Source organism: Apostichopus japonicus, chromosome 12 (genome assembly GCF_037975245.1).
Source record: "Apostichopus japonicus isolate 1M-3 chromosome 12, ASM3797524v1, whole genome shotgun sequence".
NCBI classification, from domain to species: domain Eukaryota; kingdom Metazoa; phylum Echinodermata; class Holothuroidea; order Aspidochirotida; family Stichopodidae; genus Apostichopus; species Apostichopus japonicus.
In genome coordinates, this window is record NC_092572.1 from 33377910 (window position 1) to 33400420 (window position 22511).

The 22511-nt window shown below is 37.2% G+C and overlaps 2 protein-coding genes and 1 long non-coding RNA gene across 4 annotated transcripts in view; 1 reads left to right on the forward strand and 2 right to left on the reverse strand.

Annotated features, from left to right (window-relative positions):
• Positions 1–22511, reverse strand: part of LOC139977744 (uncharacterized) — an 831623-nt gene that overhangs the window by 541171 nt on the left and 267941 nt on the right. The window lies entirely within an intron of this gene.
• Positions 1881–10998, reverse strand: LOC139977485 (uncharacterized). 2 transcript variants are annotated; one of them, XR_011796556.1, is made up of 5 exons: positions 10338–10998; positions 6812–7064; positions 6052–6241; positions 5202–5317; positions 1882–4664 (listed from the first exon to the last, which is right to left on the reverse strand). It is a non-coding gene; the product is annotated as an uncharacterized lncRNA (long non-coding RNA). The 2 variants fall into 2 exon arrangements; XR_011796555.1 differs by lacking the exon at positions 10338–10998 and having other exon boundaries at positions 1881–4664; positions 6812–10304.
• LOC139977437 (uncharacterized) lies at positions 12620–20954 on the forward strand. Its single transcript, XM_071986772.1, has 4 exons — positions 12620–15199; positions 15997–16070; positions 17765–17824; positions 18698–20954. The coding sequence occupies exons 1-4, from the start codon at positions 15012–15014 to the stop codon at positions 18952–18954; spliced, it is 579 nt and encodes a 192-aa protein (XP_071842873.1). The 5' UTR covers positions 12620–15011; the 3' UTR covers positions 18955–20954.

Consider the following 22511-nt stretch of genomic DNA (forward strand, 5'->3'; position numbering starts at 1 on the left):
AATTGTCTCGCTGAGATATAAAAGGATGAACTTTCCGTACGTTTTCACGGTAGGCCCCTCTGTTCAAGGTCAATGCACGACTATAACATTAGGTCCACTAAGTGCGGATATTGGTCTCCATTTGCCACTATTGCAGTAAACCCAACCGAGCAACGTGTCTACGGTGTCTCTTAAAAGACAATATTATTAACAAATTCGAAAAGAATTTTTAATCTCTTTGGTGTCATTTTAAAAGTATTTCTGATAACATTACGTACAGAATTCTTTTATATGTGAAAGGTACATATGAGAAACATGACAATGACCGTGATAAAACCAATTTCAAGATTACTAGCGATCAATTCGCTCAATTTGTTTCAAAAAATGATTGAAAAGTGATATGAATTCCTTCTCATTCATTCTTTTTATTTGAGCATGTTGAACGCTTGCGATAACATGTCATTACGAATCATTGCAGACGCTCACCCAAACCGTTAAAACTTTTTTTATGGCGCTCTCATCTACCTATTGACATTTGTCACATTTTGTTGGCGATGACACCTATTTATTCTTCGTTTATCTGCAAATTAGCAAGGCCCGGAAAGGGTCATTTCCCGCCATATAGGGAGTATCTTTACTCAAAAGATTTCTGTACGCTCTGCGCCAACCTGTGGTGGCGCTCCGCTTCGATAAAGTCGAAAGCGCCCATACAGACCATTCTCCCCCCCCCCCCCTCTTACCAATACCCTAGCTCCGCCACGATAACAGGAGTGACTTTCCATATGTTATTGGTAGGAAATTGCAGGAATTATTGGAATCCTCAATGAAAACTATACGTAGGTAGTCTTCTTTGCGTGGGGATTGAGTTGTGTAGGTGTTACACAAAAATATAGATATGCTTTCTTTATTCTTGTGGAAAGCCGCTTTCACTTTGATATCAGATAAACCTGTGGTACATGCAGTGAAGTAGCCAAGGTTTAAAGAAATGGCTCCTTACATAGTTGGCATGATTCAAATTCATCCAGTGCAAATTCATCCAGATGCAAATTCATCAATATAATTGGTCGAGAACTTGCTAGAACAGTAAGCATGGGCGTCAGCAGGTTTCAGAAAGTGGGGGGGGGGGGACACTATACTATCTAAGCGGAGCGCCACCATTGGTTGGCGCGTAGCGTACCAGAAAATTTTGGGTACATAAGACCCCCTAGATCGCAGGAGACGGCCTTCCTGAGTCGTTTTTAGTTACATCAGAACCAGATCTGTGAGGAGAAATTTTGTCTCACAAAACTAAATTCCGACAGAAAGTACTGGTAGAAAGATGCCGTTCTGACACCAAGGGAAACGAATTACACAGCGTCCATCTCAAACGAAATATTTTCGGTAGTTTGGTATCATATAATACCCTGCATACAGGCAGAATACTGTCTGTAGGGCCTAAAATATATGATATTACCTTCCTGGTGGGGTCTTCGACTTGTTTTCAAGTTGAAATGCGTCGTTTTCTCTGATTCACAGTGTAGGGCAAGGGGAATTCCATTTCTGGCGAGAAGGGGTGCTTCCACAAAACACTCTAAAACATCGTTCAAACATCGCACAAACTTTTATCAGAGGTCTCGGACGAAGCGGGGAGGGTGAATATCGGAGGAAGGGGGATAAAGGGCCAAGCACTGTTCTAATTTCCAGTGCAATTTATTGATAATGATTCTTAAGTTAGATTCTACTTGAATCAGCTCAGCAATTGTGATAGAAAATCGCGCATATGCATGTGATTTTTTTAATAACTGCTCTGAAAAGTGGGGGGGGGGACAAATGATATGATATCCCCTCCACTTTTGAAAGTGGGGGGACATGTCCCCCCCGTCCCCCACCTGTTGACGCCCATGACAGTAAGCTGTCTGAATTAGCATCTTCAGATCGAATATGGGTTTGCTGAGTTAGGGAGCAATATGTTCGAAGTACAAGGACCAACCAATGAACACAATTTTAACATAAGAGGCAGAGATAAGACACTATAGCAGAAATCATTATGTCTTCTTTCTGTTTATTACTGATAAATGCAAATATTTTCATTAAAATCAATATGAAATTTCATGTTACTTTCAGAAATATATAAACAAAGCAACTTCTACAACTTCAGCTCATTCACATTCATGCTATCAGCTAGCAAATTTACCATGAGGCACATTTTCTATGAGGCATTGATGTGAATACCACTGACATAACTTGTGCTATTCAAATGGATAAAGGGCTTGGTCAAGTCATGAATAAGGCTCTGCCCCATATATTGCACATGTACAAAAAGGGTTACTGCTGTACATGCAATACTTTTTTGATGGGGGAGAGAGGGGGGTGGGGGAGATGTGGTAACATGTTGAAAAGACCACATCTTTTAATTTGTCATTTTTCTTTTGAACATATGCAAATGTTCAAAAGAAATGAAAGCACTTGGAAATTTCTTAAAGAGATAGGCAGTTGTTGCCCTTGCACTGCTTTGAAGTCTGCACCACTGTAAATATTGTTGAAGGAGTGGAGTTCTGCGAATCTCTTGATAGTCAAGTAATAAATTTTTCTTTCACTGTTTGTTAAACAGCTCCTAGCAGTAATATGTATTTACACGACATTGTATCTGAGGTTCATTATGTAACCGCTGTTTTCTACATAGAGTCAAATTAAAAACCAATGTTAAACTTGTTCACCTGCAATGGTCTAAATTCAGAAAGTACATCAATATCATAACTCTTTTGCATGTTGTATAACGGTACTGAATTTGAAGTGGATTATATTTATCAATGAATATAGCAATGTTTTAAGTAAAAACAATTAAAGCATCCACTTGAACTTCATGTTTTCCTTGCATTGTTTGCTACTTCCTCCTATCTAGATTCGAAAGGGACATATAGATAAATGCTCAATACCTCAAACAACATTATTTAGGCTTGTTTCCCACAAAAAATGTTCTGTCCCAGTTTCTGTAAACTACTCGGGATAAATGGAGGTGTGGGGTCGGGGGGGGGGGAGTTGGACAGGTTGTATTTGATGTTGTATTTGACAATAAAATTCACCTTCCCAAGGAAGTAATACAGTTCTTTAAGTGGCATTTTATGAAGGACCTACAGTATGTAACGATAGCAGAATTGGTTATTGCCTCCTGCTGAAATGTCCAATAAAGACTCGCAGTATTGGAATATTCATCAGATTCCTCATTTCATAGAAACATCTGTGTTTATTGAAACTTTCCTAGGATGTTGCCAACAAGATGCAGTTGAAGTCTACTGTACCTTGTTGTCAAAGGTGGAGCTCACAAAAAGTCCTATCAACTAGTCTTATTCAAGCAGTGGCAACATATGGGTAAAAAGAAAAGCAAAATATGGTACAATTTTGTTAATATTATTTTGAACTATTTATCCCAACACCCTATCCTCCTTTTAAGACTTTTGCAAGCTTGTAAACCAGTTACAGCACTCATGCAACATGATATGACAAAGGTTCATTGCCAGAACATGAAACTAGCAATTTGGAGTAAATTTGTTAAAAGAATGATGAAGTTAATACACTGAAATATTGAATGGGGCTCAAAAGAGCTTAAGAAGTCTTTTGAGGTACATTACTTGTTCTGATAAATATATTAATTGCCCTAAGATTCAGCTATTAAAGCAGCTACTAGTCAGATACTAGATAGTATGGGATCATGAAGGTTTTCAGATTTTACCTATACTGGCCTCAAATAACCTTTGACTTGGCTAAGAGCACTCAGCACATGATACACCTGCATACAAACTTCCATTCATCATTCCAATATTGAACTATCATGTTAACATGGCTTTCAGTTTCAGATATCTAGTTATCTCACATGGGCTTCTGCTATACTGTACAAATTTATAGAATAGTACTCAATGTCAGAAACCTATATGCACTACATATGACTACCAACTTTTCCTTGTTGAGTTAGATGCTCTATGTTACTCTACTGACCTTGAGTAGCCTTTGACCCTCAATGAAGCCAACACCTACTGAAAATTCCAGTATAAATATAAAATTAATGAAATGATTCATAAAATACTTTAACAGAAAGGAAAACTATTATAAACACTTCTGTTCATACTGACCTCAGCGTAAACAATTTAGAGACCAAGAACATATGGTATAATAACTATTAGCTAACATTTCTTCCTTCTACTCTGCAATTTTGAGAGAACAATAAGCAAAATTGATACTGGCAAATGTAACATGGCAACAATAACAATAATTCACAAATGATGATGACATCAGAAAAAGTAGCAACCATGACAATGATGATGATTTGAAAATCTTAATGAGCAATCCTAAATGTAACTAGAATATCACTTTAGTAGAGCAGGGTTCTCACAAGCCCGTTTTAACCTGGCGGTGGTCGTGGTTTGAATATGATTTTGCCTCTCCCTGCATGGTTTGAAAGTTGAGCGCCCGGGCTGAACATTTATGAACCAGGAAAAGCTTGCTGCCACTTATCTGGTCCGGAAAACTTATAGCATGAGGTAAATTTCCTCCTGGGTGCATAATTATCATAACAGTTCAAGAATTTTTACCAAAGGTGATCATATTTGAATATCTGGAGTCGGCTCAGACTTGAAGGGTCTTGGATTTGGCTCATACCAAGTGGGCTCGGACTTGGCTCAGACTCTGGCTAATTGGACTCGACTACAGCTCTGCCATAAATATAAAAAGATAATGGATTGTTAATAATTTATTATATGATGTTGAGAAGGTAGAGACTTAGAAAGTTAACTCCTGAATGTAATGGATAGCATTAAACTCTTCGTTTCACTAACAAAAGGATTCTCAAATACAGTACTAGCAACATTACAGCTGAAATAATGGATCACCAATACGATGCAGTGCAGAAAGTGAGTTTAATAAAGAGCATCCCTTAATGTAATGACTAGGATAAAACTCTTAGTTTCACTAACAAAAGGATACCACATGCAGTACTAACAAGAGGGATGCCCATTATATTGAGGGTCCACTCGACTTAAGGTTTGCTAGACCCAACACCCCCATTGTGGGAAGCATTATTGAGCGTCTAGTTAGCATTTATTGGGTAACTGAAAGTATTGAAGGACCTTGGTGACTCCCCTCCCAGTACTTTTAGAGCTTGCTGCCACTTATCTGGTCCGAAAAAATTATAGCATGAGGTAAATTTCCTTCTGGGTGCATAATTATCAAAACAGTTGAAGAATTTTTACCAAAGGTGATCTTTGGTATCTGGAGTCGGCTCGGACTTGAGGGGTCTTGTATTTGGCTCAGACCAGATGGACTTGGACTTGGATCGGGCTCTGGCTAATTGGACTCGACTACAGCTCTGCCATAAATATAAAGAGATAATGGATTGTTAATAATTTATTATATGATGTTGTGATGGTAGACACTTAGAGAGTACTCCTAAATGTAATGGATAGCATTAAACTCTTCGTTACACTAACAAAAGGATTCTCAAATACAGTACTAGCAACATTACAACTAGAATAGTTGATTACCAATACGCTGCAGTGAAGTAAGGGAGTTTAATAAAGAGCATCCCTCAATGTAATGACTAGGATGAAACTCTTAGTTTCACTAACAAAAGTATACCACATGCAGTACCAACACGGGGGGGGGGGATGCCCATTACATTGAGGGTCCACTAGACTTAAGGTTTGCTAGACCCAAAATCCCCATTGTGGGAAGCATTATTGAGCATCTAGTTAGCATTAATTGGGTAACTGAAGTATTAAAAGACCTTGGTGTCTCCCCTCCCAGCAGTATAACAACTGGAATAATGGATTGGTGAAACAATGTTTTATTTGATACAGCGAAGTAAGGGAGTTACATGAATAATAGTTAATGCAATGAATATGATTAAAATCTTTGTTTTACTAACAAAAATTATTCTCAAATACAGCAACATAAGAATTTGTATAAATGGATTATTAATAATGAATTTTATGATGCTGTGAAGGAAGAAAATTCATTAACAAATTTTAATTTGTATGCTGCATGTCATATACCTGTCCAGAAACTAAAAAGAAAAATTCAAACTCATAGAATGCACCGTACCTGGCTCCAAGCAATGACATATAAATCTAGTCCTCATTGTATCTACAGAAGTTGTTTGTCCGATTTTAATCGAAAGCCTTTCCTTTCATTGAAAATTTTGATCTTCAGTAAAAATATTCTTCTGTCTGCAGATTTTATTGATGACAGTACTTCCTTCTCTTGTGGAGAAATTCCACCAGCTCTTGTTAACCTACAACAAACCAAAACAACATTTCAATCATATGTCAAAGTTTCACTGAAGTACATTCCATGTAAATATTTTTTTAAAGCCTCACATTTTGATATTGACATTGTTGCAAAAGGTACAAATAAACACATCATAATCAAGGTTAAAATGTGATGGTGTGTTAACACCTCAAGTCTTTGCTTCACAATCCTACCTACAATTCATTCCAGCCTGCCAGATGGCAGATTTACAGTACATTTGGTTTTCAAAGACTACACATAAAGTCATTTCAATTCTGATAACATTCTATGATGGTGGAAGTAGCAAAGTAAAACAAAAGGTTTGGCAGTGGACTTGGTGGGAAGTGGAAAGTCTTTCTTACATTACTTTGTTAGCCGTTGCCTTAGATCGTTTACAGTTTTTGAAAATAAACAGCAAATTTTCATCATCTTTGTTCGTGTTGAAACTTTGTACAGTAAATTTATATTATGTATAGTGTGTGTTGATCAGACTTAGAGGGTATTAAAGGGAAGACTTTAGAAAACTAACTTCAGGTCATAGGGATTTAAAATATATCTCACAGTCAATACTTACTGAATATTAAAGACAACTGGGGATGTTTGCAAAATATGCTTGTGGGAGCTCCTTATTTCCATATAAGCCATTTCTCGCTGCATCCCATGGTCAGCATGAACCAGCAGCTCAAAGTTACAGTATTTTGATATCCTGCGTCGACCTTGAAATTGCAGCCCTGTACTTCTTGCAATAAAGTGGAGCATATCTGCTGTGGTGTTCTCATTCTGCATTCATGCATTCCTCAAATTGTGCCAAATTTAAGCCATCTTTTCTGACAAGAGAATGAACATAAATAAGTCCAGATAATTGTTTCATAAATTGCAAGTGGAAGTCTTGACAGTGCAGTTCCCTATTTGATGTCAATACTTAGTGTACATGTTGTCCAATATTCATGTCAGTTTAGTTAATTTAGCTATCACTTTTTTCATGGAAACCGCATATGCAACAATTGAGAAAAATGCCACACTACTAAGTTTGAATATTGATCTATTATTTGGTATGTAAGTTGTACCCAGGAATTTAGCATGCAATCACTTCAAGAGATTGACTGAGTATTCATGCATGGTTCAATGCCTCATCTCGCATGCAGTTCATTTACTTAAAAATTGCATGCACCCTAGACTATGTATACCGGTACATTTAGTCCCTCAACGTATCATTTGGGGTTTAAGCTCAGGACTACTCGTGTACACAGACTTTGGCATTATGACTGAGTTCATTTTTAATGTTTGGTTTCTATGATGTTGAAACTTTCCACTCACGATGGCATATGTGTGCGTGTGCATTGGTAGGAGTACTGTGTTTGTGATCCTAGCTTGTAAACACAGTTTCTCATGACAGTAAGCTTTATTGGACAGATCTCATAGTTGGTACAGTATGTATGTATAGATGCATCACAAGTACAAGAAGCATATTGTTTTTGGTGAAGGTCAAATGTACTTTAGGTAAAAATGGTCAAATTGTGAAAACTCAATTTGAAGCATGGATAGATCTATTTATTGGTATGTCTAGGCCAGTGGTTGGGTCAACACGGCAAACTTGTGAAAACCTTATTTAAACCATACATCTCAAAGCAGGGTACACTAGCTTGCAGAGATATATAATGTTTAGTATCATGTTATATCGCTACAGAAGGCTTTCAGTGGTCTTTTTAGATCCCAAACTGTCACTTTGAAAATGTTGTTTATCACAGTTCTCAATAGTTTTTTGCTGTATATTATTAAGATACAATAAGTTGTACATGCAGCCTACACATATATATACAGTAGCATACATGTCAAATTGACAAATTCATAAAATGAAACTTATTACATATATAATGGAAACCATGTGCAGTGCAGTTTGCATAATGGTGATCTATTTATACACCCAACCAGCTAGTATCGGATCATAGCAACATGTTACCACATGTGTGCATTTAAGTGTTTTGTCACACAGTACAGTGCTAACACCATACAAGGGAGTTTTATTTGTTCCATAACAACTCTGATCATAATAGCCTGTTCGTGCAGGGAGTTGTAATGGAACAACTCCCTGGTTTGTGCTACAATATGGACATGAGAACTATCTAGTGCCTGTTGAACATTAGTCTTGTGCATTTTCATGTTACTTACTAACACCAAATTACTGCACACAGATGGTCATTTTTAAAAGTATGAAAACTGAATACAATCAAGAGCTTTTATTTGGACATGATACCCAATATGAAACTACTTAAGTTGCACATACTGTATGTATGCTGGTTTTTATCATGAATGATTTTTATAGGAGCCATGAATTTTTTTTTTTTTTTATGAAGTACAGTAGGTCTGGATTCCCTTGGCATTATAACCTGATTGAAATTTAACCTCTGTGATTGCACTAATATGTGAGACCATTGTTCAACCTAATTAATAGCTTTTAATGATGAAGACACAGATAACAATTTCATAACTCATTAGTGTGAACACAATGCAAGGTTCAATGAGGTACTGTTATTTCCTTAAAATGCATAGCTGGTGGTTTTTCAACATACTCTAATCCTTTCAAATATGTTACATTGAATCTTTACACTTTTCCATTGATATATCACAGACTGTGTTTTTTTGTTATGGGACTCCGTAAAACTGGATCAAACCTAGCAATTTTGGACAAGGAATTTGCTCTTTTCTCAAAAACTCCTAAGTGCTCAAGTGACTGTACAGTAGGTCACCCTGTGAAGGCATTGGGAGACTTTGAGGAATACTTTTGATCAAGCTATTACTTCAGCACTATTAACACTACCCACATCATAACGTTAATATCAAAATGCCTAAATTACTTAGCCATGATTGCGTTGTTATTCTAAAATGAATACTCAATTGTTTACCTTCAGCCATGATTCATCCCATAGGTGCAGGGGGAAAAAACTCATGTTACAAAAAATTGTTGTACACTGCTACACTGAGGCCCTATGTGACTTACTGTAGTTCTCTGAATCAGAACCAATGACACACCACTACTACTGTACACACAGGGCTAAGTGATGCACACTTACACATATAGAGAATATTGTGGGGATGAATATTGTACTGAGACGGGAAACGTTTTCACATTTTTTACTTTTGTAACTCGTTTATGGAATCTATCAGGCCCTTTCTTTTACTGTAGTGTTCCGTTTGCTTGTGTATCTGTTTTTGTGGAGTTGTGACTTTCTGACTGCCTTATTTTATGGCAGAGAGATTGAGACATACCCAAAGATTTATATTTTGTGAAATGGTTCAAAATTGCATCGCACGAATGCAAGTTCTTTCATACCCCTAAATTGACACATCTGTCGATAAGCTTACTGTAGTGAAGGCCTAAGTAAACATCCATTATCTTTGGATGCTGTTTGTATGCTCTGAGGTAATTTTGTATTTTCTGAAATGGACAATAAATTTTCTATCTATCTGAGCCTCTAACCTCAGAAAGGTCAGGTCCCAGAGATTAGTGGTATTATATTGAGGTAATTTTGGTTATTTTTAGGGAGTAAGATTTCCAAATGCCCCAAAACATGCACAAACACAATTTGATCAGCATATACCTGAAATGGATTCAAACTCATGAAATATTTAACTCTGCTTGGCTGCAAAAAGTTATGGTTGCCTGCTGTATAGTTGCTAGTACTAGCTACAGTAGTAGTAGGCTAGTATAGTAATAGTAGTATACTATAGTAGTAATAGTAGTATAGCTACTAGGCCTAGTAGGCCTAGTAATATTTGGAGGTGCGTCAATTATTAAGCCTTTATTTTAAAAGATCTGCAAGATCACCAGGCTGCAAAATGTGTAGGTTGACCAGTCTGTTACAAGTATATACTTTAATTTATTGATCACATTTTATATTCCGAGTATCAGCAAAGGCAGTAGCAGGCAGCTGTGATTTACCATAGCCAGTAATACTGATAGGTCCAATTTAGGGCTAACGTTAGGCCTAGGCTAGTCTACTCTAACTCTAACCATGGTCTACTTTATTTGTGTTCAGCATGAAGGTATTTACTCTAAATGTTATTAATATATCCGGAACACTTTTAAGGAATTTACTTACAATGCATATACTCCACCAAAGTTCCAAAAGCCAACTTCAAATGGGCAACGTTTACGGTAACCTGCGGCACTTTCCTTCGTAGACTACATGGCTAGGCCCACATAAAGTAACGTTGAATGTAGGCTATTGGGATAGCAACGATACGATCCGATCGACTGCCCTGCCACCGAACACAGAAAGAACTGCTTATATATGGGGGCGTTGTTTCGTTACGTGTAAATTTGCCAGTTAAAATAGAAACTCTTATTTTCTTAAATATCCCAAATTAATGGAAGAAAACATACAAACACGAAGATTTCAGTGTAATTAGAGGAACCTGTAAGTTTCGGAACTATATATAGCCGCATTTGGTCAAAATCGAGGTGTAAAGTTGGGATCAACATATATACCATGTTCGTAATTCTGTTATATACCCTTCGGAATGACCTCCACTTTTGAGGGGAAATTTTACCCTTTAAATGAACGATTTTTTTTTTGTAACTTCGGAATTGATAAGTTTATGAGGTTTTCTCTTAACTCGAAATAATCATTCCTCAAAGGAAGTGAAATTGATTGAACAAGAAGACCCTAGACTTAGGTTTACCTGGTGTCAGGTAAACCTATCCCCGAGGTAAACCTAAGTCCCAGCTATCATGCGTTGAAGTAAACAAATATACCAATGTGTATATATATATATATATATATATATATATATATATATATATATATATATATATATATATATATATATATATATATATATATATATATATATATATATATATATATATATATATATATATATATATATATATATATTTGTGTGTGATAGGTCCGCCATCTTGGAAACCAGTGGCTTCGAGCCAGAAGCCGAACCCATCCGAAACCTGAGGCATCCTGCCTCTAAGAAGGGTGACATCTCTTTATGGACTCCAGGCAGTAAAGATATGGATAAACTCTGGGTTATTGACGACCCGAGATTAATGAAATATGACAAATTACGAAAGGGATAACGAGGCGAACCCCGGAGCTCCGCAGGGACGATGCTGCCATTAAAACGACGTATACAGAACTGAAGAAAATACACGTGCAAACAAGTAACGCTACAAACTGACTGTTACAAACTACTACGTAATACATGTAAATACAACGGGTGCACACAACAAACTTTCACTTCACTACATTAAAATACGACTTTTCAGACCTAACTTAAACACTTGGTTTGACCGCATTCAATGCTTCATATACACGAGGAATAGTACATAATTATAGAATATTCATTTTATATTAAAATTGTTCACCAACTGTACAATTACGGGTGACGAATAGTGTAAAGTAAGTAGGCCTGACGTTTCGATCCTAGCAGGATCTTCTCCATTTCCCCTCTCCACCCCCCCCCCCCCGTCGCCCGTCTGCTCGTGGCTCTCTTCCAACTTTTTTCTCAACACTTTTCTGTCTTTGTCGTTCTCTTGTTAAGAGATACTTTGTCTCTCTACAGTTTATCTCCTTTATATACCTCTTCGCTTCCCCGGCCTATTGGTTTCATCCTTCTCTCCATCCATTGTCTAATAATCCTTTAACATCTATCTTTTTTGTGTTCACCCTGCTAATTAACCTGTCTGTATTCTTTGCGTGTATTTGCCCCTCCTGTTACCGTTACTTGTTATTCAGCCTCATTCACTTGTATCACATGACCATTTTCATCCGCCTCCTAAGATTCTGGAAATCTGGATAAATTGGAAATGCGCATACTCTCGGTGCACCCGATACTCATAGCTAGTACAGTAACTACTGTTCATGTTCCGCCACCGTGCATCAGTAACTACTGTGCTGTGTTCGCGAAAGTGACTTCGTGAAAGATTTGCACCAAGACGGAACGGACATGGGAACTAACGGCGTAAGGAGATACTGGTAATTCAGGCCTACGAAATAGTGCTAATATGCTAACGTTTGACATGCTGGCACAGAACAAGTACAGACACATTGGGCTTGCAGAGGGAAATGTCGATGTCTGAGTTGTATTTCAAGAACGATTTTTGGTCGAAAAGGATTGTTGAACTGGACGGTGTCTTAGATCATGTTAAGTGTGTTTACTAGCTAACTCTGCAGAAGTTAAGAGAAAGCGTTCTCGGTAGACCTGACTTATACACACACATGCAGATAGTGCCTACTGCCTAACAGTACATAGCCTATGTTTAATTTGGTATTGGGCAAGTTAATTACAGTTAATGCAGACATCTCTACAAAAACTAGCCCAATATAAATTTTAGTGTTGAAATGATTCTGGTTGGATAGGCCTATAGTTGATTGCGTGTGAACCAAATCAGTAGTTCCACGGTTGTCAAGGGTGAGCGTTTGACGCTGTGGGGAAATGTTTAGTTCAGTGCAACCACGTAATTCTCCATGGAACAGAGCCTAATGCTGCTCGACGGGAATATAGCTATCACGTTAGGCTACAGTCACGGTTATTGCTAGGTAACGGGTGTCGCCTGCTGCTCTAAGCACGCATACACATTTACGTACTAGTTGGGTGAAATCATCATGCGTAATGGGGAGAGTAATATATTAGTACCACCCTGGAACACATCACATGACCCTCCGTGCATGGTACGCGCGTACGCGCGTATTTACTGTGTGATAGTTCCTCCAGATTTCTTAAACTCGTTGGATAATATGTGTTACAGGTGGCAAAGTAGTTATTGCAAAGCTGTTACACGTTCCATTGTAAGACAAAGAACTGCGCGACTGGACAAGGAGTCTAGGAGTATGACGACGGGATCGGGAATGCCTATGATATAAACCTAAAGGAGGTACTGTACCGCTTGATTCCAGTTCACACCTCTGTTAAAAATTCGTCAATTCGTCATGCCGAGAACGAAGAAAGGACATGTTAGGGTATATCCATAGGCCTGCTTAAGTTATAGCATAAAGCTTATAATGACTAGTATAAATACGACTTCATTTTTGGAACCGCGTATTAATGAACACGCACTTGCCTAAATGGTTCGAGTTTTTAACGCCTAAACAAAGGAACAGTAACGCTACTGACGGTCCAATGCATATAGGCCTGGGTTAGGCCTACTGTAGCTTAATTTTGGCCTACAGTACTATTACTAGTAATAAGTCTAGGACTACTTACACGCTCTGTGCACAGTGATACACTCCATTACTTTCTCTTAGCATGCTATATATCATGGGGCCAAAACAGACAACTTTATTGGCTACTCAGATGGAAAAGTGTCTGAAAGTGACCACTTGCAGATCTAGTAATTCTTCACACGAATGTTTCCGTGTTCACCTTCTTGCTTGGCATACTGCCTGGTTTAGTGCTACAATCAGTGTTTGAGCCAAATTCAACTTTTTTTTAATTAAACTTCTATGGTTATCATTTTAGAGAGGAAATGTGGTGCTAGAGATCTCCATGGTGAAGTTAGCCAAATAGCTATGTGTGAGAGATGATGTAGATGCAGCGTAGATGGGGTAATGAGGTTACAACAACGTTGGGCAGATCGCACAAACTGTGAAATGGAGTGTAACACAGTAGAGGTGATGCACAGCACTACTGCAGGGCTATTATGTTAATTGTACTTGAAAATTCATGTTCATATAGTTTGGTACCGGTGTGACAGTGCCTTTTGGCAATTGGGGTTGATGCTTGTTGTGTAACAAGGTTAAGTTTACTTTTGCTTCTTAAACGCTTCACTTTGGCTATAGCTTTGCTGGAGCACTAGGCCTTGTGCACAGAACAGAACTGTGTTTAGACCTATGTCTAATCAGTTTTGATTTGGTATAGGTCCTTCAAAATTTTAGATCTAAACTATCAAATGCAGTTGTGATAAAATGTTCAAGTTTGTTTGTAAAATTTGCATACATGGGTAGCTTTGGTAATGCATTTAAATGATGAAGTAATAACATGTTACCTTTATATGGGCACAACCACTATTGAATTAAAAGAAATGTAGGAAAGATATGATAAGAGAGTGGTTTCCTTTCCTTGTTTATGGTCATGTAGTTAGACAAGTTGAAAGTCAGGAGAAGAAGCATTTGATATTGATTTTACCACTTGTATACAGTGGCGGAGCGTCCATACAGTCGGGGGGGGGGGGGGGCGAATGCCCCCTGACAGACTCAAATGGACTGCTGGCGCCCTTTTCAGCTTCTTACCACTTTTTACTTATTCGCGATTATTGACTTTTTAGCGCTCTCATCTACCTATTGACATTTGTCACATTTTGATGGCGATGACACCTATTTATTCTTCGTTTATCTGCTAATTAGCAAGGCATGGAAAGGGTAATTTCCGGTGATCTAGGGAGTATCCATACTCAAAAAGGTTCTGTACGCTCTGCGCCAACCTGTGGTGGCGCTCCGCTTAGATAGTGTTGAAAGCGCCCCTACAGACCATTCTCGACCCCCCTGACCAATACCACTAGCTCCGCCACTGCTTGTATATTGGGTATTAGCTCATCAGTAATCAATGCAATCCATTAGATACTCTGTTAAAATAAATTTAAGACACATTTTGTTCATTTCATGCAGAAAAACATTCTTCCTGTTGATGACTGTTGTCGGGTTTAAGATTGCCGCCAGTATGGAAAACCATGGAGCTATAAACAGATAGCTCCATGGGAAAACTAACAAAGCGGATTGATCGTCATCTGAATTCTGCTCACAGTTTGAATAGATCCCAGCATAATGCCCTGCCAGAATGCTCACCTGCTGTGTATTTCAAAGAGGCCAAAAAGAAAAAAGTGGATGAAGTATCGGCATCCTGAAATTTGTAAAGTAGAGGGATGTAAGAAGAATGGCCAACATTTTGCCTCTCTTACAAAACACTTGAAAAGTGTACACAAAATGACCAGAAAAAAGTATGAGGAGCACCGGTTAGTAACTTTTAGTAAAGTTGTAGCAACAAATGATGAACAACATCAAATGCAGTCTTTTTTTTAGCGGATTTCAAGTAACTCTAACTTAACCCTTCTGATTGTTTTAATTCTTGAACGTTACTCTTACTTTAACTTTTCTTCATAAATTTCATTTACTTTTTCACGATATGACTTGCAACCTAAATAATAAAGGTGTGAGCATATGTTTCAATAATTTAATAGCATCTAGCAATTGTGCTTAAGCATTAATGATTCTTGGTGAAAACTACTTCTAAAAGCCTGCACAGTGCCGTTTTTTTACGAAATATGCAATAAAAAATTCTCCAGTTTTGTCGTGAAATGTTGCCCTAGTTTCCACATGGGTCTTCCCTTAATAGCCTGGCTGAGAGTTAAGAATATGTATGTATAGTCTCACAAATGGATGTACAGTTTTGGCCCAGTTGTTGTGGATTAGGGTAAACAGTAATGTCTACACCCACACATGTACTGCCTGTATTTTTAAAGACAGTTATGTCTGTGACGTAGTTACTATGGCAACCTATGGCAATTATCTTTTAGCAATTGTAGAGTCACTTTTCAGACATTTAATAGGTCACCTTTAAAGTCAAGTTACCTAGTATGTGACCTGCTTGGCATAAATATTTTTGGGTGTAAAAGGGTAAAAAATATTTATGCCAACTGTTGACAAAGTAAATCAGTCCCCATATGAAGAACAGCGTTAAATAGTGATATTGTATGAGTGGATTCCACTGCTATATAGCCAATTTGTAATACAATTTCTTTTTTTTGAACAGATGGTCCGTGGCAGAGAAGAAGAAAACCGAAAAACAAAAAGTGGACTTCTACTTTTTTTCACTTAACTCCGGAGGTAACAGTGCTCATTCAAACATATGCATGGCTACAACAGATTTGGATAAATAGTTATCATTGCTTATGAATAATATTATTCAATGACTTTGCAGAGCTGGGCCGATAAGTTTACTGGTGAAACCCTTAAACATTTCTCAGTATTTCATCATAGCATATCCTCAAAGATCACTACAGTTATAAGCTACCACAACATGAAATGACTGGACAAAGGTGTTTTACAGCTACCATCAGCTAATAGTTAAGAAATTTCAATTTCAGTAGTCAGTTGCAAACCCATAGAAAGATACACTTTGTTAGTTTATGATGCTCTCCAAACATGAGCAAAACATGATTGGGCCTCATGATTAGTTGAATTGTTAATTCCTGTCTTGTTTTGTTTTGATGATAATCATAACCTTGCAGTGAAGCAGGCGGATGAGTGTGTATGTGTGAGACACCTTGCTTGTAAACACAATATCTCAAGAAGGGAAGCTTGGACCAATATCATATTTGGTGTGTAAAAGTACCTCATTAAGTAAAAGAAGCCTTTTATTTTGGTGGAGGTAAAAGGTCATTTGGGGTCACCAGAGGTCAATTTGCGGTAACATTGTAAACATATCTTACGTCGGGAAGCTTGGACAAACCGCAGTACTCTCTATTCATCACTCACATGGAAGTAATTAGCTTTTATTGGTTTCTTAAAATTTTCCAATTATTCTTTGCAAGTGCAATGTCGGTCATCCTAAAATGCTCGCTCAGATCTTGCAAGCAAGGTAATTTTATAACCTACCGTATCTCCCACCGACTAGCCTATTAGATAACATGTGCGCTTCGCCCCATAAGAATATGAGAAGGCTGTTTTTAATTGACAATTAGCTTAAAGGCATCTGTAGATAAGTATCAGAAGTCTCTACGAAATCTGAAGTAACTTAAACATGTCGGTAAATTTCAGACTTGCCATGTACGTCGCTGCATACATGCCTAAGCACAAAGGTAGGTAGAGTTGGCATATACAATGTTGCTATTGGAATGGACAATATCATTATGAATCATCGTTATAATATATCTTTGCTTCCGTTGTTGAAGTTTTTCATCATATTTTGCAAATTGCAAAACTTCAGGCGTGGATGTATTAACGTTGGGGAACTGACCAGGCACAGTTTACGAAAATGAGCTGTCCCCTAGTTTGAGGCCAACAGACGCAAAATCTTTGAGACCCAGGGTTTACCTTGCCATGCGTCTGCTAATTAATGTATGACTTGTACATGTACCACATTGAGTAAAAGAAGCCTGTTGTCTTTGGCAGAGATCAATCTGTATGCTCAATACAAGAAAAGTTTCCATCTCGGCCATCAGCGGCCATTGTGAATATTGTTTGTTATATCTCAATGACTGTTGCTGTACTACTTAGATTGAAGTATGTTCTGCATCCTTGCGTTACCTTACAGCCTAGTGTGTCACATTAATATACAATTTTTCATCTAGCATAATTAAAACCAAAGTGTAGATTTGCTGTCTGGCTTATGTTTAACATTCTAGCCTTATTATTGTAACCTTCGACGACTGATAAGCGACATGTTATCTGTGGTAAAAGATTGGTATGTTGAGACTGAAACTTTTGAATGAATAAAGTGGATTTGCATTAATGCTGATCGTTTGTAAACGAGTCCGTTTCTAATTGATATTTTGGTCTTTAATTTGCTAATCTGACAGGGGGATGTCCAGCAACTCGTGAAGAAAGGTGCTCAGTTAAACCCAAGTTACCATCAAGTGGTAAGATAGCTGTGTTGAATTTCTCTTAGTATGTATAGGATGTCCAATTTCAATTCCCCATAAATCACAAAAGACCCTCCCAGACCCAAACATATTAATGTTGCACATGTATGACTGAGGATTTTGTTTTCTAAAGGTGACAATTCAAGACAATATTTTAGTAAAGTATTTGAGACAAATGTACACGGTTCTAAGGGGATAAAGTCATTATCTAAAAGCCCAATGTTCAAAGTCAAACAAACTAGTTGGCCTACCAAGGTAGTCAGAGTGTAATGCAAGGTCAACCGTCTTATAATGCGGATAAACTTAAAATGTATTCTTTGTATTTAATGGTAATACATATATCTATGTCAGGATGATGCATATGATCACCTTTGAGTAGTGGATGAGGGTGCTGGTCATTTGATTTAACTGGGTTCCAAATAATAAAAGCATATCTCAACTTCTGAATAACTTTTAAACTTAAGTAATTGAGATTTTCATTGATTCATTGATTGAAGTAATGTGAACAGAATTCAACTTTTATAGGATATCAGACAGACTGGACAACTTTTCTTAAGTGAATTTTATGTTTCAGGTGATATCTTTCATTGTTTACTCTTGCTGGAGTACTGAATGGTTCTAGAAAGCTGGTCCTACCTTTCTAATTTTTAAGTCATAGCAGTGAGGTTTTAAGTGATCAGACGTATTGCCCCTACATGTAATTTACATGTAGCAGCTCTACTGATTAGAGAATAATTACCAAATTTTTAATATTAAGTTGATTCATAAGTCCCATTGAGAGTTTTTAAGGTACCAGCAGTTACCAATCCCAATAGGTAAATCCATGCTTTAAAATGATTTCATGTTCATTTCATTACTCCGCATGTGCAGAAGAAGACACATATCCAAGATACATGTACTACCAGGTATACACGGAATCATGTCAAATGATGATTATATCTGATAATGTAAGAGTATTCAATTTGCCAGAAGATGAGCCGCACTGCATCACATACCACATAAACAAGTTAATTGTGTCTGGTTTCCACGAAGACTGGTTCAGAGAATCCATGAATGAAGGGTCTGGTACCATCATCCGTGGCAAGGAACCCCAAATACTTCAGTATGGCTGTGGACTCTGTCCTTGACAACATAGCGTTGACCTCATTGCAAAACCAAAATTATTTCCAAGTTGAATCTTTCACTAATGTCACTGGGAGTAGCACATCTGGTTAATTCGCTTACAGTATAATGTTGGTGATCAGTAACAGTTATTAACATCTTTTCATATTACTTCATATTACTATATTTACCAATGTCTCTTATTATGGTATGTAAAGAACAGTACGTGTTCTTGTGCAGAAATCCATGAAAAGTTTTAGTGCTAGTACAGCGGTCAAGAAAAATTTATGTATACTAACAGCAGCACTAAAAGAGATTTCTTGGTGGTGTACTATGTGGCATATAAATAGTAAATAAGTCCAAGCTGCTTGCTGCAAAGTCATTGCAATTCTTCCCTCTAAGTTGCTCAAATATATGGCTTTATGTTGTATGTTACGTCTTTTCCTGCCCAAACCTAACATTTTGCAAGAACAGTGGTATGTGAAGTAGTCTCATAATGTTTCTTAATTCTTTGTTTTCTTCCTACACACAAGCTGAGAGAATCATGAGATGTTGTTTGTGTAATGACTACATTTTAACACAATATCACTAGATGCAAAAATACTTGCCCTTCAAATTTTGTTCCTAGGTTAATGTTACATATATGAGATAATTCCAATTGTTTTAGATTGAATCAAGAGGGTCAGCAGTGGTGAAAAATATGAGAACCATCTAATGCAGTATTAGGTAGTTGAAGTTTTGTGGACCTAGCTGAAACTTTGACTGTCGACCTTGGCCTGAGTATCTTATATCTCTCTGAATTTATTGACGCATATTTCAACGGACTGCTTTTTAAACTTCAAAACATTGTTTTAAAGTGAGAACATAATCTCTTTAATTTTCAGGGAAATTTTTTGTTTTGGTTGAGGTCAAGTGGCTGTAACAGTCCAATTAAGTTTCATCAATAAATTCAACGTTTATCCATAAACAAAAGATTCAACAGATGCATAGATAGAAACATGAGCAGCTTACATGTACATCAAACTCTGTAGGTACATAACCCTTATTCAATTTTGGGGAGGTGAAAGTTTGTTTGAGGTCACCAAATTTCAAAACTGAAAACCTTAAAAACACAGCATGTGACCATTCATGACAAACTTCAGCTCATACTTGATATGGGGGCAAAACTTAGTAAAATATTTGCTGACATTGCCCCAGATGGGGGGTAGAAATGCTGTGTAGAAAGTTAAATGGTTGTAATGTTAATGGTTTCAAATTGAAAATCCTGTAAATGAGCAAATAAAAACTTTTTACTCAAATTTGTCTACGTACTTGTGTGCCTAGTATATTTTTTTTCTTATGTCATGTTATCGATGTGATACATATGTCACTTTTTAATGAAGCATTATGAGTGTAAGCAAGCAATTTTGTGTTCAAGAAAAACCTTTTGAATGAAAAGGTTTATGCATGGCCTTGAAAACAAGGCATGTATGGTTGTGTTGAAAACAAAGCAGACAATATGATACAAACTACAATGCAGACATTACTAAAACAAAGAAAGTTGAAACAATGGTTGTTTCTCTGCAGTTTAGTCTCATAAAGTAATAATCAGATTTTGGAAAGAGATGTTTCAAACGTTTCTTTAACTATGAATACTCGGAATGATGCAGAGATCCGGAGGGAGGGCGTTCTACACTTTTGACCACACTTAGCAAATGACCTATCACCATGGGTTGTAGTTTTAGGTTTAGAAAAAATGGAAAAGTATCCAAAACTTTATATCTGCAGGCTAAACCTGTACATCAACTAATACCATATTAAACTGGTATTTGACTATAACACTGTTGCAATGGGCGTTGTTAGGGTGTTATAATGTGTCCTAGTATATAAATAATTATGAGGGCTTTCCTGCGGAGCGATGCGTGGTTGAAAAGAGAAAGCATACATGATGAGTTGCGTGCATTTAGTACATCTATTGAGGTGTCTGTCTCACTCAAGACCTGGCAATCGAATACCCTCCAAACTACTGACAATTGCAGCTGCTACTGCAACTAATAAACATATACAAAACAGAAATATCATTGACATACACAGCAGCTGTCTAAAATACTTCAAACATGCAACATGCTACCCACGCCCTTCAAAAATGTTCTCATTTTTCCATGCATCTTTTCACAAATACAAATATTTTATTCATATTTCCTCATAATACATTTAAGAAACCCCAACCACACATGTAAATGTATTAAATATATATTAATAAAGCTCAATCATAAGGTGAAATCTAATCTTCCTGTCAGAGTACAAAATAAGAATGTTGATCGTGATTCAATTTTTGACCGTATGCAAGACACACAGAAATTCTATCATGATAAAACAGCAAAACCTTTGAGTCCGTTGGTTCCCGGACAAAGTGTTTATGTACAAGACCAAAGTTCAGGCAAATGGACCCCAGGTACATTACTAAAGCAAAGACATGAACCACGATCGTATGAAATTCAAACTGACTCGGGCGGAATCCTGAGGAGGAATAGGAAACATTTAAAGGAAGGGGAAAAGGTTCTACCCCAGTCAGAGATTATAAACCATAACTCTGACCCCAGTTCAGAAATAGAAAATATTCTGGCATCAGAACCAGAAGGTCCAGACCCACAAGAAGATGTTTATGTTACTAGGTCTGGTCGGAGAGTAAAGAAGAGAATAATGTTGGATGTATAATTTTTACAAGCTGTGTAGTATTGTTGCAAAATACTACCAGACTTACACAAAGCCCTTGTAATTATTAAGGAAGTTTAATTGAATTGTAGCCTATGTAAGACTCCCAACTTATTAAGAAAGGGGGATGTAATGTTATTGAATATGCATTCATATGTCTGTGCGCAAATGATGCACTACATTGTATTATCTGCACCTGTATGTTAATGAGCTGTGTATTTGCATATTGATATATAAGTTAAAGCATGCCGTCTGCTCGTCCTTGTTCACCCTGTCTCTCTACCTGTCAACAAGTAACCTTGGACATGTCGTCCTATATATATGTCCTGTACAGCATGATGTAACGCAATAAATTATAACATGTTATTTGTTAATACTCTACGTCGACTGTGTTCTACTTGATTGCTTAAAAGAAGCCATATACCTAAACAAGGAAACATGACAACGTCATGCCGTAGCCTGGCATTTACTCTACTAAAACATCTTGATTACACTCAACATACAACCAAAGACTTGCCCAGTTACTACTTAAACAATTATGCTATTCTAAATAAAAAATCAAGGAGATATAAGTGGAATTAATCCTTAAATGCCTTTATACATATCCAGGGCTTCCTTTGAGATGCTCCCTGCATCTACCCATTGATTATATTTGGAAGAGTACCCGTGCCACTTGACTGTGACATTATTATGCTATACGTTTAAGAGCTACTTTATATGTCGCTCACCAACATCATTACTGTTTGGTGCATAGCCTTGTATGTTCAAGGATCGGCCTCTTGCGATCTGGCCTTCCGAGTGTTAACCTCTTAATACATTTCAGTAATTCCTTATAGAAGTATTTCTGTCTTTATTTGGACTTTGAACAACATGTTACCTGGTCGGTAAC

Bases quoted from the DNA above. Each gene is read 5' to 3' on its own strand.
- LOC139977437 (XM_071986772.1), top strand. From the start codon at position 15,012: ATGCCCTGCCAGAATGCTCACCTGCTGTGTATTTCAAAGAGGCCAAAA. The intron at 16,071-17,764 runs GTAACAGTGCTC...CTAATCTGACAG, and splicing joins TTTTTCACTTAACTCCGGAG to GGGGATGTCCAGCAACTCGT. The intron at 17,825-18,697 runs GTAAGATAGCTG...CCGCATGTGCAG, and splicing joins ACCCAAGTTACCATCAAGTG to AAGAAGACACATATCCAAGA.